The sequence below is a fragment of the Triticum aestivum genome, chromosome 1D, assembly GCF_018294505.1.
Source record: "Triticum aestivum cultivar Chinese Spring chromosome 1D, IWGSC CS RefSeq v2.1, whole genome shotgun sequence".
Classification (NCBI taxonomy): domain Eukaryota; kingdom Viridiplantae; phylum Streptophyta; class Magnoliopsida; order Poales; family Poaceae; genus Triticum; species Triticum aestivum.
The window spans coordinates 30,180,026-30,193,799 of record NC_057796.1 but is presented as its reverse complement, the minus strand read 5'-3'; the positions used below and the strand labels follow the sequence as shown (position 1 = coordinate 30,193,799).

Below are 13,774 nucleotides of genomic sequence, written 5' to 3'. Positions count from 1 at the left end.
ACGGCGGTCCTTGGAGACACCTTGGGGCGGCGAGGCGGGCACGGTGGCCGTGTGAACGACGGTGAACGGCGGCGACCGCGTCGGGCGTGGGGAAGGGAGGAGCGGCGCGGACCTGGGGGGAGAGAGAGGCGCAGAGGCCGAGAGGAGAGAGAGGGGGGAGTGGAGGTGCCCGAGGCGTCGCGGGAGGTGGAGGCCTTATCCTCTCGCGGCGATGCCGGCGAGGTGATCCGGCGGGGTCTCGCCCCTGTAGCGATGCGGTCGCTGGAACAGGGAAGACGACCGGGAAGGGGGAGTTGGGCTAGCTGGGTTGGGCTGGCTAGCTGGCTAGCTGGGCCAGTGGGCCAAGGCCCTTGGGGAGCCCGGGGGTTTCTTTTCTTTTGCTTTCTTTTTACTTTTTATTTATTTTTCTTTTCTGTTTTATTTCCAGTTTCTCTTTTATTTTGTTTTAGTAAATTACCAAAGTGACACCTAAATAGATTTTACAAATTATGCCACTGCCACAATAGTTTAATACTTATAACAATTCAGTTTTGAAGATGTTTATTGTTTTTAAAGCATTTAAATAATTGTATTTGCTACTGTTTTATTCATTTTAGAGTATTTAAACATTTTATAAAAGTGTGGTTTCTCCACCATAATTACCTATGCAATATTTGGTTCACTCCGAACATTTTAGTTTTAATATTTGAAAACTTTTATTGTTTTCTTTTATTTAAATTTTGAATTTGTTTCAGTTCCGAACTATCGAGAGTTTATCAACAGTAACCGCGGTGACATGGCATCATTAGCAGGGGATCACTGTAGCTTAATTATCCGGGCGTCACATTTACGTGGCTGCTATGGGTTTCTAGCAAGAACGTTTCTTACCTACGCAAAGGCCACAACGGTGATATGCCAATTGCTATTTACCCTTCATAAGGACCCTTTTCATCGAATCTGATCCAACTAAAGTGGGAGAGACAGACACCCGCTAGCCACCTTATGCATCAAGTGCATGTCAGTCGGTGGAACCTGTCTCACGTAAGAGTACGTGTAAGGTCGGTCGGGGCCGCTTCATCCCACAATGCCGCCGAATCAAGATAAGACTAGTAACGGCAAGCAAATTGAACAAATCATCGCCCACAACTACTTTGTGTTCTACTCGTGCATAGAATCTACGCATAGACCTGGCTCATGATGCCACTGTTGGGGAACGTAGCAGAAATTCAAAATTTTCCTACGTGTCACTAAGATCAATCTAGGAGATGCTAGCAACGAGAGGGGAGGAGTGCATCTACATACCCTTGTAGATCGCGAGCGGAAGCGTTCAAGAGAACGGGGTTGATGGAGTCGTACTCGTCGTGATCCAAATCACCGATGATCCTAGCGCCGAACGGACGGCACCTCCGCGTTCAACACACGTACGCAGCGGGGCCGTCTCCTCCTTCTTGATCCAGCAAGGGGGAGGAGAGGTTGATGGAGATCCAGCAACACGACGGCGTGGTGGTGGAAGTAGCGGGATCCCGGCAGGGCTTCGCCAAGCGCAAGCGGGGAGGAAGAGGTGTCACGGGAGGGAGGGAGGCGCCAGGGCTTGGGGTGCTGCTCCCATGCGCCTCCCCACTATATATAGGGGTGGAGGGGGCTGGTTTCTTGCCCTCCAAGTCCATTGGGGCGTTGGCAAAGGTGGGGGAAAGAAATCCCATCATTTCCCTTCCCCACCGATTGTTATCCCCCTTTTTAGGGATCTTGATCTTATCCCTTCGGGATATGATCTTATTCCTTCTAAGGTGGGATCTTGGTGCGCCTTGACCAAGGGTGTGGGGCCTTGCCCCCACTACCCACGTTCATGTGAGTCCCCCCATGTAGGTGGGCCCCACTTCGGAACCTTCTAGAACCTTCCCGGTACAATACCGAAAAATCCCGAATATTTTCCGGTGGCCAAAATAGGACTTCCCATATATAAATCTTTACCTCCGGACCATTCCGGAACTCCTCGTGACGTCCGGGATCTCATCCGGGACTCCGAACGACTTTCGGATTTCCGCATACTAATATCTCTACAACCCTAGCGTCACCGAACCTTAAGTGTGTAGACCCTACGGGTTCGGGAGACATGCAGACATGACCGAGACGACTCTCCGGTCAATAACCAATAGCGGGATCTGGATACCCATATTGGCTCCCACATGTTCCACGATGATCTCATCGGATGAACCACGATGTCGGGGATTCAATCAATCCCGTATACAATTCCCTTTGTCTATCGGCATGTTACTTGCCCGAGATTCGATCGTCGGTATCCCAGTACCTCGTTCAATCTTGTTATCGGCAAGTCTCTTTACTCATTCCGTAACGCATGATCCCGTGGCTAACTCCTTAGTCACATTGAGCTCATTATGATGATGCATTACCGAGTGGGCCCGGAGATACCTCTCCGTCATACGGAGTGACAAATCCCAGTCTCGATTCGTGCCAACCCAACAGACACTTTCAAAGATACCTGTAGTGCACCTTTATAGCCACCCAGTTACGTTGTGACGTTTGGTACACCCAAAGCATTCCTACGGTATCCGGGAGTTGCACAATCTCATGGTCTAAGGAAACGATACTTGACATTAGAAAAGCTCTTAGCAAACGAACTACACGATCTTGTGCTATGCTTAGGATTGGGTCTTGTCCATCACATCATTCTCCTAATGATGTGATCCCGTTATCAATGACATCCAATCTCCATGGTCAGGAAACCATAACCATCTATTGATCAACGAGCTAGTCAACTAGAGGCTTACTAGGGACATGTTGTGGTCTATGTATTCACACATGTACTACGGTTTCCAGTTAATACAATTATAGCATGAACAATAGACAATTATCATGAACAAGGAAATACAATAATAACCATTTTATTATTGCCTCTAGGGCATATTTCCGACAGTCCGTGGAAAAGAGGCAATTTTTTTCTGCCTGTTGCCAGGGACAAGTCAAGCGTTTGAGCATAGACCGCACCATCAACATAAGAGTCTGTCTGAACACAAATGGAGTAGTAACATTCAGATGCCACGGTTTCAAAGTCGGTCAAGCCCCTCAGGGTCATGTGTCTCGCTATCATCAGTCAGTCAACTTTGTTTCGCTGCCAACGAGAAGTCTGAGCGTTAGGCTGGTCACAATGGGCAAGAACATAAGCTAGTAACTTACACACTTCCCTAGACTATGTTACTACCTCCATAGTGGGTAGGAACATCTATGTAGTGTCATGCAACAATGTATTTATTAGGTTATAGAGTCATTGTTTCTTGGAGTGTGTGATGTTCCGGTAACTTAGCTAGTTACCACAAGCACCTCTCTCTTCATTAAATATGTGGCACATAAGCAAAGTTGTATTGGAGTGTGTGATGTTACTCCTAAGTTCCTCTCCATTGTGACCAGCCTTAGACTACCCACAATGGGAGTAACATAGATAGTAACATCACATATATCTAGATAAAATAGATGATGTGGGAAGCAATAAATGAAGAAAGAGAGGCATGTGGTAACATGGCTAGTTACTAGTAGTATGAGCAACGTCACACATATCAAGGCAAAATGAGTCTATAGCCTAATAAATGAAGTGTTGCATGTTACCACACATATGTTACTCCTCACTATAGAGGTAGTAACATAGAGTAGTAACATGCCTTACTACTCTATGTTACTAGTACTTATTGTGGCTAGTCTTATGCGGAGGCCAAGAAAAATGAAAACCCAATGGCTGTAGTGCACACAGAGCCCGTGGAAAAGGATGTCAAGAAGAATAAATTCCGTCCGTTTTGTAGTAGTACTCGTATGGCCGCGGACAAGTCAAGCATGCAAATCACCAGGCCACGACCCCCACGTCGCGATCCATCCATCCATCGACCCTCCGTCCATTCAGGCCACGACAACGATGATGAAGCAGAGGTCAACAGGGCCTCTCCATCAATTTCGACATTATTCATCAAGCTGAAAAGAAAGCCTGGTTTGGCAATGTAAATGCACACCAGCACATGATGCTGCTGAAAAGATCCCTCTCCCGGCTCAAAAAAGAAAGAAAGAAAGGTAGGTTGATGTTTTCAGAGAGAAAAAAGAAGATCCATGTAGTTTGAGGCAGGTACCGGTTCCCATCGAAAACGCCGTGATTATTGTAAAACCAAGCCGGTTTGACCTTGCTAGATACACCTGCACTGCACAGCACCTAAGCTTAAAAGCACCATCACCATCCAACTAAAAACTGCATCAACAAACCATCAGACATGCTAGCTAGTAGAAAGCAACTCCTGGCACCTCCAAGAAACGATTAAACGAAACAAGGGCCAAAAAAGCGAGCGCCAATGATGATGATGATGATGATGATGCGGGAGGCGCATGCGAAAGCCATTCCTTGGAAGAAGACGGAATGCGGGGGCGGCGCCTTTCTGCTCACGCCGCAGCAGCACCGCCTTCACGCCTTTCGTGTCTCCCTGTGGGCCCGGCTTGGGGTCTCGCTGCTGCGGCTGCGCAGTGTGGAAAAGGGGGGCGGGTCAAGCCAACGATTCTGGGGTGAATTCCAAGGATAGGGTGCTCAATCAACGACGTGGATGGATGGAGGGTAGTGACTGGTGAGTTTGTGACGCGAAAGGGAGCGAGGAGGAAACAGCGCGGAAGCTCGCCTCGCCTTGGGATTATTAACGGGATCGGAAACTCTGGAAAGGAAAAATGCCTCCGCCGTCTGCATGTGGGGGCATATTCCTTTGCCCTCTCGTCGCCGGTTCCTTGCTCAACGAATGTGGGTTTAGTAATACTCCATTTAGCAGCAGCCTCCTCGAGGGCGGCTTGATGATGGGCGGCCGCATTATGAAGAAACGGCAACGGAGGAAGACGCGCGCGCTCACCCGAGAACATAATCGGGCGGCCCGTGCCATGGCCGTGCTGCCACCGAAGGAGGAGGAGGACAGATCCGGCTCGATCCGTACTACGTCTTCGACCGGTACTTCCGCGAGAAGGACGTCAAGGGCGCCGGGATGGGCAATGGCAGCCGTGGATGAACTCCACCGTAGCCAAACATGCCAAATTTTGCTAGTCCGATGGCATGTTTAGTGTAGTGTGATGGAGTAGTGGGACGATGCGTGTGCGTCGACGTAGTTTCATGAGTTTGTATGGATTTGAGATATGGTAATTGAGCTGACCGGATGTGGATTGCATTTTTTCAGGAGTGTCTGGTCAGTGCCCGCGGACGTTCGAGGGCCAGGATTTGCCATGTCCGGCTGTAGATGCTCTTATATGTTCGTATCTGTTTTTTCTATGGCCGCAACGCTCAAAGAAATTGTAAAAAATAACACAATTTATCCATAAATAACATGCAAATATCTTTAGCACACCAATAGTTTAAATGTAAAATATCACATCCGAGACAACAACATGTTCAACAAGTTTTTCGAATTCATCGATTCCAAATTCAATGATTAGAACCGGCACATATTTTTCTCACACGTATTGTCCCTTGAGCTTCATCCAACAATGTATTTTGCGAGAACGGCCTGGCCCTAGGCCATGTAGTACATATTGGTGACATGTTCTGCCTATACAACATGTAGAGCAACATTGAGTGAACAAATGAATTAACCAACATGTAGAGCAAAATGAAGCGAAACTTACAATCTCCATGGTTGACGATGCCAGGCGGCGGGCAAAGAGGTACAACGACGAGGAGGGTACGAATGCAAATTAAGGGGGAGCAGGGGCAAAGGTGAAGAAAAGTGGACCGAGAAAGAGATTTGAGTGTGTCGGTCCTATATGGCGGCGGTCTGAACTGCCGCAAAGGCCCCCCACCTCCCCTGTTTGCCTTCGATGCCCGGACCGGTCCGTGAACCAATGGCGCGTGTTGGATGGTGAAATGGGTCCGGACGGATATGGACAGTCTGAGAGTCAATGTTGGAGAAGCCCTAAAATTAGTTTTTTTCTTCTTTTTATATACTTGTACCATAGTCCATGTTCACGCCAATTTTGATGTTTCATCTGTGTCACTTTCTTGCTTGTTTGTGTTGTATCCCTTTCGAGTCGAACAGTTCATGCTCGACACAATGTAGCATAGCGGTAGCAATGAAAGAAACATGTTTGATTGTCATTAACACGTGATGAGCCCGTGTTGTTGCTATGGCGTGCCGGACTATTTCTGTTGGCCGCCACATTTGTGACATGATTACATACTAAAACTGCCCACCCAATGTCTTTGTTATGTGATACCACTGCTGACACCTGTTTCAGACGAGATGCAAAAAGATTGCATGAAAACTTGTAGTATGATACTATGTCTCTGTTAAGTGATGACTCCGGTGCGCTAATGTTAGGGCGGCCTTGTGTGTTTTACTCGAGCCGAGAGATGAGGAAATTCCAACCCTACAAATTTGACCGAATTCCGCTTAATTTACCTTTGGAAAAGAAATCTACAAGCAGCACATTTACGGAAACAGAGCCAAGAAGTGGTGATGTGAAGTGAAATAGGTGAAATAGCACTCCTCGCCAGCACGTTGGATGCAGTAAAAACGAGTGTGTGCCGTTCGTTCCGCACGTACAGCACGCGGTCATCAATCCATTCATTTTCTTTCACACGAAGAGGCCGGCCGGCACCTGTGTGCAGGGACGCTCGGAAGAGCATCGAAGCGGAAGCCGCCATTGATGGCGGAGGCAGAGAGCGGGCGGGTGAGCAGGTGCCGCCATTGATGATGGTGAACGAGGGAAGGCGGCAGCAGAGAGATGTTCTACCACTGTGAAACAGGAGCCGGACGGACGATTCTGCCCCTCGCGCCGCGCGTGCCGCCCGCTTTTGGCACTTGGCAGGCAGCGGTTGAGAGTGGCCGCACCGCACCGCACCCCACCGCATCACCCACACATCACACCCGCACGCACGCGTACGTACCACCGATCCGCCATTACCACCCATCGCCCGCACGAAGCTTCCTGCCACCTTCCTCGGCTCCAGGCCTGCGCGGCGCGGCGCGAGTGCTGCTGCCGCCTACAAGTACTCGTGGCGGGACGCCAGGCATGCCCTTCCCACCTGCCCACCACCACCTCTAGCCCCCCAACCACCCCCTCCACTTCCCCTTCCGTCCAGTGACTGACGAACAGGCATCCCGCCGCCCGCCGCCGGTGACTGCCGGCCGCGCTCGGGAATTCCGGCTCCCGTTCGTCCGTCCGGGGGCGCGCGCGTGCCGGCTTTGCGTTTGGGTCTGGGTTTGGGTTCTTGGTTGATTGGTTCGTTGCGGGGCGGAGGGAATCCCGGCTCCGCACGCTAACAACCGCCTCGCCCCAAGGCCAAGCAAGAGATCTCGCCCCGGACGCCAGCGCGGGGTATAAGACCGCGTCCTCGCCGTCCCCGGGGCGAATTCCGCGAGGCCGCCCCTCGATTTCGCATTGCTGAGATCGCCGCCGGCGGAGGGGCCTTCCATCAAATCAAAGGCGACTCCTTTCCTCGACGCGGTCCGCGATGGGCGAGGCCGACCACGACGCGCCGGCGGTGAACGAGGAGGGGAAGGCGGCGCCGTTCCCGGCGTGGGCGCGGACGGTGGAGGAGTGCGAGAAGCGGTTCGGGGTGGACCGGGACCGCGGCCTCTCCTCGTCGGAGGCGGCGGCGCGGCTGCGCGCGCACGGACCCAACGAGCTGCTGGAGCACCCGGGCCCGTCCGTGCTGCAGCTCGTGGCGCAGCAGTTCGAGGACACGCTGGTGCGCATCCTGCTCGCCGCCGCCGCCGTCTCCTTCGCGCTCGCGCTCTCCTCGTCGGCGGGGGCGCTCACGCTCTCGGCCTTCGTCGAGCCGCTCGTCATCTTCCTCATCCTCGTCGTCAACGCCGCCGTCGGGGTCTGGCAGGAGACCAACGCCGAGAAGGCGCTCGAGGCGCTGCGCCAGATCCAGTCCGACCACGCCGCCGTGCTCCGCGACGGCGAGTGGGCGCCCGCCCTCCCCGCCCGCGACCTCGTCCCGGGCGACGTCGTGATGCTCCGCGTCGGGGACAAGGTGCCCGCCGACATGCGCGTCCTCCGCCTCGTCTCCTCCACGCTCCGCGTCGAGCAGGGGTCGCTCACCGGCGAGACCAACTCCGTCAACAAGACCGCCCACGCCGTGCCCGCCGAGGACGCCGACATCCAGGCCAAGGAGTGCATGGTGTTCGCGGGCACCACCGTCGTCAATGGCTCCGCCGTCTGCCTCGTCGTGCACACCGGGATGGCCACCGAGATCGGCAAGATCCACTCGCAGATCCACGAGGCCTCGCAGGAGGACGACGACACGCCGCTCAAGAAGAAGCTCAACGAGTTCGGCGAGGCGCTCACCAAGATCATCGGCCTCATATGCATCCTCGTCTGGCTCATCAACGTCAAGTACTTCTTGACCTTCGAGCTCGACGGATGGGTGCCGAGGAACATTCGCTTCTCGTTCGAGAAGTGCACATACTACTTCGAGATCGCCGTGGCGCTTGCCGTCGCCGCCATACCCGAAGGATTGCCTGCCGTGATCACCACCTGCCTCGCCCTCGGAACGAGGAAGATGGCCGCCAAGAACGCGCTTGTCAGGAAGCTGCCCAGTGTGGAGACTCTGGGCTGCACCACCGTGATCTGCTCCGACAAGACTGGGACTCTGACCACCAACCAGATGTCAGTCTCAAAGCTCGTGGCGATCGGTGATGCCCCAGGGAAAGTTAGGAGCTTCAAGGTGGACGGCACGTCGTATGATCCCCGTGATGGCAAAATCTACGACTGGCCTGCTGGGAGGATGGATGCAAATCTTGAGATGATCGCAAAGGTTGCCGCTGTGTGTAATGACGCCAGTGTCTCACATTCTTCAAACCAGTATGTTTCCACCGGAATGCCCACCGAGGCTGCTTTGAAGGTGAGGATTGGTACAGTTCATGCTATTCTCAGTTTCCTTGAATTTTACAGTATTTTAATTCGAGAATATGGTGGTGCTTACTTGATCCACAACTGAACAGTTTAGGATACAGTTATCGCTGGAGTTTAGGTTGTGTCAGTCCAAATTCAGATAGTACTGATGTTGGAAGACATTCCATTCTTAGGCTCCCCATGATGATTAATTTGTTGGTTGGTTTCTGGTAGGTCCTGGTTGAGAAAATGGGAGTACCTGAAGGAAAGAATGGTCTGTCGGTGGATCCGTCCGAGACATTAGGTAAGCATCAATGCATGCTTTCGAGCTTAGTGTAACATAACCTGCTATTTTTTTGATATTTTCTGATTCCTGCTACTGAGTTAACCGACAACTATATACTGAGCATTTTGTGGTATTGTTTGCTGTCAGGCTGCTGCCGATGGTGGAGCAATGCTGCCAAAAGGATTGCCACGCTCGAGTTCGACCGTATGAGGAAATCAATGGGAATCATCGTTACCTCCAAATCAGGAGGCAACACTTTACTTGTGAAGGTGTGAATGTCGTATCTCTTGCTATACCACCATTTCCCACTGATATGGTTAAATAAAATTATCCTGCATTATACCATTGTTTTATGTTTGTGGGAGTGACACTAAGTGCATGATGATGTGTCCTGATGCAGGGAGCTGTTGAAACCTTGCTGGAGAGGAGTAGCCATATTCAGCTGCAGGATGGTTCAGTTGTGCCTTTAGATGAGAAATCTAGAAAAGCTGTTTTGGCAAGTCTCCATGAATTGTCAACAAAAGCTCTACGGTGCCTCGGATTTGCATACAAGGAGGATCTTGGTGAATTCGCAACATATGATGGCGAATACCACCCTGCTCGCAAGCTTTTGCTGGATCCAGCCAATTATGCGGCAATTGAAACTGACCTGATATTTGTTGGTCTTGCTGGCCTAAGGGTAAGACTGTGCTCCTCATTGAGGATATGTTTTGTATCAATGCTGCTCTACACTTTATAATTTGTAATCTAGAAAAATCTTTTGGCCGGGGACCATGATTTGTCAGTATGCTTTTCTGTATATGATTCCTTGCAACACTGACAAGTCTTTATTCTGAATGTTGTAACAGGATCCTCCGAGGGAAGAAGTCTTTGATGCTATTGAGGACTGCAGAGCTGCGGGCATCCGTGTTATGGTGATTACAGGAGACAACAAAGAAACTGCTGAGGCGATATGCCATGAAATCGGTGTATTTTCACCTGATGAAGACATTAGCTTGAAGAGCTTTACAGGGAGGGAGTTCATGGCACTTGAGGATAAGAAGACACTGCTGCGAAGGAAAGGTGGCCTTCTGTTCTCTAGGGCAGAGCCCAGGCACAAGCAAGAGATTGTGAGACTGTTAAAAGAAGACGGTGAAGTTGTTGCTATGACTGGAGATGGAGTAAATGATGCCCCTGCTCTAAAACTTGCTGACATTGGTATAGCAATGGGTATCACCGGCACTGAGGTATATATTCTTAATGCACACAATGTTAGCCGCTTTTGAACCACCTTTTTGGTTCTCTCTTGAATCAGGGGAAGTGCCCATTTTCCTATAATGTCAAATGAAAAAAAATCTGTACTCACAGTCACCGTACAACCCCACGCCAGAGTGAGATTGCAAACCACAAGTTTAGCAGCCGTCACAAAACATACCTAGGCTGATCACAAATGCTAAACTGTAGATGTGCTGTTGCAGAACCACCATCATATATTTCATGATTCAGAGCAGAGAATATAGGTGCTAACCCCTTTACAAGGTAGCATAGCTGAATTATCCATCATTTTGCACTTTAGAGTCTTAAAGGTTTTCTGCTTTAAAATCACTTCTTTCATCGGTTTTTCTGACAAAAACTATTGATTTCTCAAAACTATTGTTTGTCTTTCAACCTTTGTACTTCAGAAACCTCTGAAATGTATTGATTGCCAGTCCTAGCCCTCGCCTCGTACTGCTTGTAAGCTAACTACATAGTACCGTTTGAGTTAGACCAGTATAAAACAACATTTGGTTTTCTAGTCAGATTGTAAAGCAAGACTTTAGAGGTTGTAAGAAAAGAGTGATATATGCAAAATCATGCTTTTGTTCAGCTTATAATTTGGGCAGCAGTATCTGAAAAATCATTGTTTTTTTCCAGGTTGCCAAAGAGGCTTCTGACATGGTACTAGCTGACGACAATTTCAGTACCATTGTTGCTGCTGTTGGTGAAGGCAGGTCTATTTACAACAACATGAAAGCTTTCATAAGGTTTGTGCACCGAGAGCCTTGCTCCCACTTCTCATTGGCAGTTTTGTGATTGATTGCAATTTCAGTACCATATGACTTGCTAAAGCTAATGTTCCTGAATCGAGCGTGAGTAGGACTGCTATTGCAATTTATCTAGATTTTACATTCAGTTGTTGGAAAACATGTCGCTGCTTGAGCATTCTGAAAGTCTTTTCTTCACTGCTGCAGATATATGATTTCCTCAAACATTGGTGAAGTTGCCTCCATCTTCCTTACCTCTGCTTTGGGTATTCCTGAGGGGTTGATACCTGTTCAACTTCTGTGGGTAAACCTTGTCACTGATGGCCCCCCTGCGACTGCTTTGGGTTTCAATCCGCCTGACAAGGACATCATGAAGAAACCACCAAGGAGGAGCGACGACTCACTGATCACTCCCTGGATTCTGTTCCGTTATCTGGTAATTGATCACCACATATCTGTTTGATCCCTTGTAGGAATCTCTGCCTTTCTTTCTTTTCGAGATTAATTTATCTCACCGACTATACATAACTTGCAGGTCATTGGCCTTTACGTGGGGGTTGCAACCGTTGGCATCTTTGTCATCTGGTACACCCACGGATCTTTCATGGGCATTGATCTCACTGGAGATGGTCACTCGCTTGTCAGCTACTCGCAGCTCTCGAACTGGGGCCAGTGCTCTAGCTGGGACAACTTCACAGCCGCACCCTTCACTGCTGGAGCTAGAACTTTCACCTTCGACGACAACCCCTGCGACTACTTCCAGGCCGGCAAAGTGAAGGCAACGACGCTCTCACTCTCCGTGCTCGTGGCGATCGAGATGTTCAACTCGCTCAACGCTCTCTCTGAGGACACAAGCCTGCTGAGGATGCCTCCGTGGGTCAACCCGTGGCTGCTCCTGGCCATGTCGGTGTCGTTCGGGCTGCACTTCCTCATCCTCTACGTGCCGTTCCTCGCGCAGGTGTTTGGCATCGTGCCGCTCAGCCTGAACGAGTGGCTCCTGGTGCTCCTGGTCGCGCTCCCGGTGGTGCTCATCGACGAGGTCCTCAAGTTCGTGGGCAGGTGCACGACCGCCGCAGGCCCCAAGCGGCGTTTAAAAAAGCAGAAGGGCGAGTGATGGAGGCGGCGGCGGCTAACAGCGGTTGTTCCAGACGCCGCGGTAACTAATCATCAACAAAAAAAAATTCCAATTTGTTCAGAATGTTCGGACCATGTAACAGTGGTCGCCAAAGGAAGGGTGTTTATTCAGCGTATAATATATATATATATATATATATATATATATATATATATATATATATAAGAAACTGAAGTAGATAAAAAGGGTTCTTGAACAAAGCTCTCGCTTTTCGCGGAGACTGAACTTAGCAGCTCTGTGTTCTTGTTTCTTTTTAGCTGTTATTATAGGCTGCAAACCTTTGATTATATATCCTGTGAATTATATGTAGGTAGTGATCTCTCGGTCTCGGAGTGTTGGAATATTGCTTTGTTTTTGCTGCGAGCTATTTGCCGAACAAGAGTGCAAATAATTATAGTACATCACAGGGGAACAGCCATTTCTGCCTGCTGTGTTTTCAGATGTGCGCTACATTGTTAATGCCGCTGCTGTTTTGGATATGTGTCTGTGAATTATGGTTCCTTTGAGCGTATGGCAAGCAGAGTAATTGGTTCTGGTAATCACTGGTTGTTTTGTTATCTGCTCTGAGATGCTGTAGTTCATACACCTGCAAAAGCCAAATAGCTTGACTGTAAATATCTGGGTTGTCTCTATGATCTCTGCAAGGACGTGGGGTACAAGTTTTTTTTCTTTAAATCTCAAAAGCCAAATTTAGCCAACCATGCTATGCAGAAAGCTTTTTACCTGGTTGATGATTCCCATTACCATGACAATATCCACACATTCTTAGATATAACCCAACTTAGAATAGGATTAAGGACTTGGCTTTAATGTGATCAAAACAAATTCCTTGAGCCTACCCCAAACATTATTATCATATTTTTATTGTGGCCATTTTCATCGTTTGTAAAATCCAATAGTTTTTGGGTCTAATTCTCGAGAGAGTCCACCCAAGATATTGTGTACAAGAAAATCATGCACAAATAGCAGAAAAGCAGTCGAGTGAAATTATTTTCGAAAAGGACCCGATTCTATTATAAAGGTTCACCGGGCAGTGAGATTAGGTCTTCTTTTCCTCACCGGCGGTTGTTGTTCTTTACAATGGCGCCGGAGGGTGGGACGAGTGGATTTTCTAAATCGGGATTGGTGGTTCGACAACTACAGGTCTGGTGTTCCTCCCCGACTACGTCGGCGGGATGTGGCGGATTCGGGTGAAGGTTAGCACGGGAATGTTCCCCAGTCAACGTGCTACAACGACATGTGTCTTGCTGCTTGCAGGAGGCTTGTTCATCGACTCAAAAATCCTGTAAGGTGATGGTGTTCCCCTGGATTGGGTGATGGTGGAGGTTGCGCTTCTTCACTTGTTTTTCCTACTTTCGTTGAATATTTCTAGGTTCAACCATTTTTTTCTTTGGTTGTTCCTTTCCTTTTTTTTTTCCTTCTTCATTTACTTATTTTTATTTATTTGTTCTTTCTTTTATTTTTATTTTATTTTCTCACAAATGTCCATCTTTTCCACCCCTTTCT

General features: G+C 49.2%; 1 protein-coding gene across 1 annotated transcript; it reads left to right on the top strand.

Annotated features, from left to right (window-relative positions):
• Window positions 1-6,878: 6,878 nt before the first annotated feature.
• Window positions 6,879-12,707, top strand: LOC123180083 (calcium-transporting ATPase 4, endoplasmic reticulum-type). Its single transcript, XM_044592044.1, has 8 exons — window positions 6,879-8,854; window positions 9,079-9,148; window positions 9,278-9,399; window positions 9,531-9,809; window positions 9,979-10,356; window positions 11,024-11,133; window positions 11,341-11,569; window positions 11,669-12,707. The coding sequence occupies exons 1-8, from the start codon at window positions 7,457-7,459 to the stop codon at window positions 12,245-12,247; spliced, it is 3,165 nt and encodes a 1,054-aa protein (XP_044447979.1). The 5' UTR covers window positions 6,879-7,456; the 3' UTR covers window positions 12,248-12,707.
• Window positions 12,708-13,774: the final 1,067 nt, after the last annotated feature.

What these genes read in the sequence shown, in the direction of transcription:
- LOC123180083 (XM_044592044.1), top strand. Translation starts at nt 7,457, where the DNA reads ATGGGCGAGGCCGACCACGACGCGCCGGCGGTGAACGAGGAGGGGAAG. An exon ending in TTGGTCTTGCTGGCCTAAGG is followed by an intron (nt 9,810 to 9,978) that starts GTAAGACTGTGC and finishes ATGTTGTAACAG; the next exon opens with GATCCTCCGAGGGAAGAAGT. An exon ending in AACATGAAAGCTTTCATAAG is followed by an intron (nt 11,134 to 11,340) that starts GTTTGTGCACCG and finishes TCACTGCTGCAG; the next exon opens with ATATATGATTTCCTCAAACA.